This window comes from Triticum dicoccoides, chromosome 6B, assembly GCF_002162155.2.
Source record: "Triticum dicoccoides isolate Atlit2015 ecotype Zavitan chromosome 6B, WEW_v2.0, whole genome shotgun sequence".
NCBI classification, from domain to species: Eukaryota; Viridiplantae; Streptophyta; class Magnoliopsida; order Poales; family Poaceae; genus Triticum; species Triticum dicoccoides.
The window spans coordinates 650,765,374-650,769,012 of NC_041391.1; the positions used below are offsets into that span (position 1 = coordinate 650,765,374).

General features: G+C 45.5%; 1 protein-coding gene across 1 annotated transcript; it reads left to right on the forward strand.

Annotated features, from left to right (window-relative positions):
* Positions 1-217: 217 nt before the first annotated feature.
* LOC119324986 lies at positions 218-2,830 on the forward strand. Its single transcript, XM_037598746.1, has 4 exons — positions 218-552; positions 633-847; positions 1,793-1,867; positions 2,453-2,830. Exons 1-4 carry the CDS (start codon positions 241-243, stop codon positions 2,658-2,660), a joined length of 810 nt encoding a protein of 269 aa, XP_037454643.1. The 5' UTR covers positions 218-240; the 3' UTR covers positions 2,661-2,830.
* Positions 2,831-3,639: the final 809 nt, after the last annotated feature.

The window sequence follows — 3,639 nt, forward strand, 5'->3', positions numbered from 1 at the left end:
GGACAGCTTATAGTAGTAGCGAGGGGTATAAAAACCGCGCTACTACTATTTTCTAGTAGTGGCGCGGTCTGCAATCCCCACGCTACTACTATAAATTGACGGAATACCCCACTTTAGCAGCAGCGAAGTACCCGTGGCCCGCGCTACAGCTAGTGGCACCGCACCGCAACCTTATCTCCCCTACCTCTTGCCCCACCCCTTCCACCGCCCCTCCCCCAACCAATCTTGCCCACACCGCAGATGCCTCCTCCGCCCCCCAACGACGGCGACAGGGACGCCGGCGCCCTAACCCACGTCTCCTTCCACCTCCCCCAGCTCGTCTTCTCGCGGGCCGCTTTGGAGGAGCCTCCTTTCGCGCGCGCAGCGTGGTCGGGCTGCGGCGACCACCAGAGGTCCACCGCGGCAGGAGCTCCCTCCTTCTCCACTATGAGGCACCAGCAGAGGGGGACGACTCCTCCTTCCATCCCTAGCTGCGGCATCCAACCTCTAACGCCGATTGAAACCCTAGCCCGAATCCGGCAGAGGAGCAGCAGCACGGGATCCCCTCCAAAAGTAGCATCTTCTTCTTCCTCTGGTTCTTCTTCTTCTTCCCCGGATCTGATGCGTGTGTGTGTTCGCGTGGTTGTGTGCAGACAGTTAAAGGAAGGGGGCGGGCCATGGAGAAGCTGCAAGGTGTGGGCCTGAAGCCATGGATGGATGTGTTTGGTATGAGGATAGAGGACGGCGAGGAGGCACCGAACCGAGCGGCGGGCAAGGACGAAGTGAAGCTGCGCGCACCATCGTCATATCCCTCCTCCGCCTGCTGTTACTGGAAGCAAGCGCAGTACCATCTCATTTCATCCACGAGGTGAGGTCTGGTCCGCGTGCCCGCGAGCTGCTTGTGTTTATGCCCATATTGTTTCTCTGTTCACCGACACCCCCACGGCAGCCTACAGCCTCTACCCACCTACAATCCTCATTGTTTGTTTAGTGCTCACTAACCCACATTGAACGATTCCAGTCGATGAATGAATGCATCTGGTCCAGCAAGAGGGGAGGGTAGAGCAGAGCAGGGCATCCAATGCGTTTCTTTCCCATATACTTTTGCCTGCTTCAAGTACTAGCATATGTATGATCATCATTAGAGGCTAATCTCATTTTTGCCGGGTCAGTGGATGCTAATCATAGTTTAAGACTTTGGTCGGTCAAGTCAAGAGCAACTAGTACATATGTAGTGACATGTGATTCATCGGTCAAGTCAAGCAAGACACAACTACACTCACTCTAAGTGACTCTGCTCTCCCCGTCCGGCGCTTGCATCCACCACCTGCTGCTCAGCCTCGTCGGCCGGCAACGGAGTTTCGTCCTGCACTATATTTCTTGCTCAAATGTTGTTAGTGCTTAGGTTGTACTAGTAGCAGCAGCACAAGTACAAGAAGGGTTTCAGATTTCTCACTTGTGCAGAGAATAAGTTTAGTCAATCTAATATTCATACTTACACTGTAAATCCCTATGTACTTTCAGTGAATTCCCTTTGTAATGGTAGTGTTTGCAATGTACAATTTCAGTGTAAGATAGACTAATAAAAGACTGAAATTACAGTCCAAATCATTGTTACTTAACTGAAAATATTTAGAATGAAAATATGCACTGTAATTTAATGTGCATTTTTGCCCAGTAATGTGCATTCCTTCTCTTTTTGGTTGCCTGAATTTAAAGTGGTTTTGGACCGTAATTTTCAGTAATGTGTCACTTCTAGTTTACTTGAATATTTTCGGCTTACATGAAGGGATGCATGCTCTTCATCTTGCAGGTATGACTCATCCTCGCATTCTTACTTCGCCTTTGTTTCCTTCAGCTTCTTGATCCTGAAATTTTATGATAAATTGTAAGTACTCAGTATCATGTTCTTAAGCAAAGCTACTGTTTTTTGCTTGAATTACAGTCTATTGTTTGACCTATGTATAGTGTCAATAAAAATCTAAATTTCAAGATGGAGATACATATTTTGGTGGCATCTTACATCACAGTAATTTACAACCAAGATAGGTTTACAATGTCTTTTTTATAGCTACAGATTTTGTCGAATACACATATGTATTTTGTATGCATGACAAATACTGGGGTCAAATAGAATAGCAAGTAAATCATTCATTTTTTCTTCATATTTACTTGAAGAACTGCATGTTCTTCATCTTTGTATGCCCCATGTATTTGCTTGTAAGCTTCAACAGTGTTATCTATCTAGTCAAATATTTCAAGCATATATAGCTCAAATACACTAGTATTTCGTGAATGCACCAAAACAAGAAGATAGCATGAACACGTACAGCTAGGGTATGCATTTAGTAGGTGTTTTTTCGTTTTGAAGATTCATAATAGACTAAAAGAGACAGATAATTGAAGAAAATACCTTACTAGATCTGCACGAGGGCGCGAACTAACAAGTTTTCACTTTCTCGACTGGGTGCAGGGTGATCGACGAGGACTACTGCGGCCCGATGGGAGTCCTGCTCTTCAACTACTCGGAGGCAGACTTCACCGTGAAGCCCCGCGACCGTGTCATAGAGATTATCGTCCAGGTGATTGCGACGCAGGAGGTCCCCGGGGTGGAGGACCTCGACGCCACCGTCCGGAGTTCCTCAAGGTGGAGGACCTCGACGCTTTGTACATACATCTAGAGAAGTGGTCTGGTTAGGTTGGTGGTGAAATGCTAGGGAAGGTACCAACCTTTTGATGATGGTTTTGTGTGTCCTCGTGATCTCTTTGAATTGAGATGTTGAATGTTGCATCCATGAACACTGCAAGTGTTAAGATGGTTCTGTGAAATTTATTTTGCATTGGACGTGTCTCTGATCTCCATTCATGAATATTGCATCTATTTTTATTTTTTTTAATTCCTAATTTGCTACTAGTAGCGCTGGGAAAAAAGTGCCCTACTAGTATTTAGGATACTAGTAGCGCTGGTATTGTAGGCACGCTACTACTACTTCATTAGTAGTAGCGCGAGTCTGTAATAGCAGTAACGTGGGTGGCACACGCTGCTACTCACAAAGTTAATAGTAGCGCGGGTATCTCCCACGCTACTACTAACTATTAGCTGTAGCGCCTTATTAGTAGCGCTGGTCCCCGCGCTGCTGATACACCTAAACCCCGCGCTGCTGCTAGCCTTTTCCCTAGCAGTGTCTATGATACTAATATATGATACTATGCACTATGAAAGTTGTATGATGCACTAGTATCATATGCATTATACTATTATATGATACTCTCCACTATGAGTAGCCTAAATGATCATGCTGCTAGCTACAGGCCCGTGTCGGACGTTGCTCCACACGTGTACTTTTCATCAGAGCACAAGCTTCATTATTATTATTTTCGATCTCAACGGCAAGGAGTGAATAGATAAAACTACCACTTTTCATGTTAGGGTTCTAAAGAACTACCAGTAATTTGTTTTTGACTAAGAACTATCAAACTCAGCGTAATCTGTTTCAAAAACCCTAAACTGCATGTTGCTAAGAAAATAAACAGGTTTATGATAGGTCGGGCTCGCATCTAAAAGAACCGTCTGTTTGACCGTTTGCTCGACTGTTAAATGACATGTGGATCCCACATGCAAGTTATCTCTTCCTTCGTCTTCTATTTCTTCTACCCGTC

Bases quoted from the DNA above. Each gene is read 5' to 3' on its own strand.
- LOC119324986 (XM_037598746.1), top strand. From the start codon at position 241: ATGCCTCCTCCGCCCCCCAACGACGGCGACAGGGACGCCGGCGCCCTA. The intron at 553-632 runs GTAGCATCTTCT...GGTTGTGTGCAG, and splicing joins GCACGGGATCCCCTCCAAAA to ACAGTTAAAGGAAGGGGGCG. The intron at 1,868-2,452 runs GTAAGTACTCAG...GACTGGGTGCAG, and splicing joins CTGAAATTTTATGATAAATT to GGTGATCGACGAGGACTACT.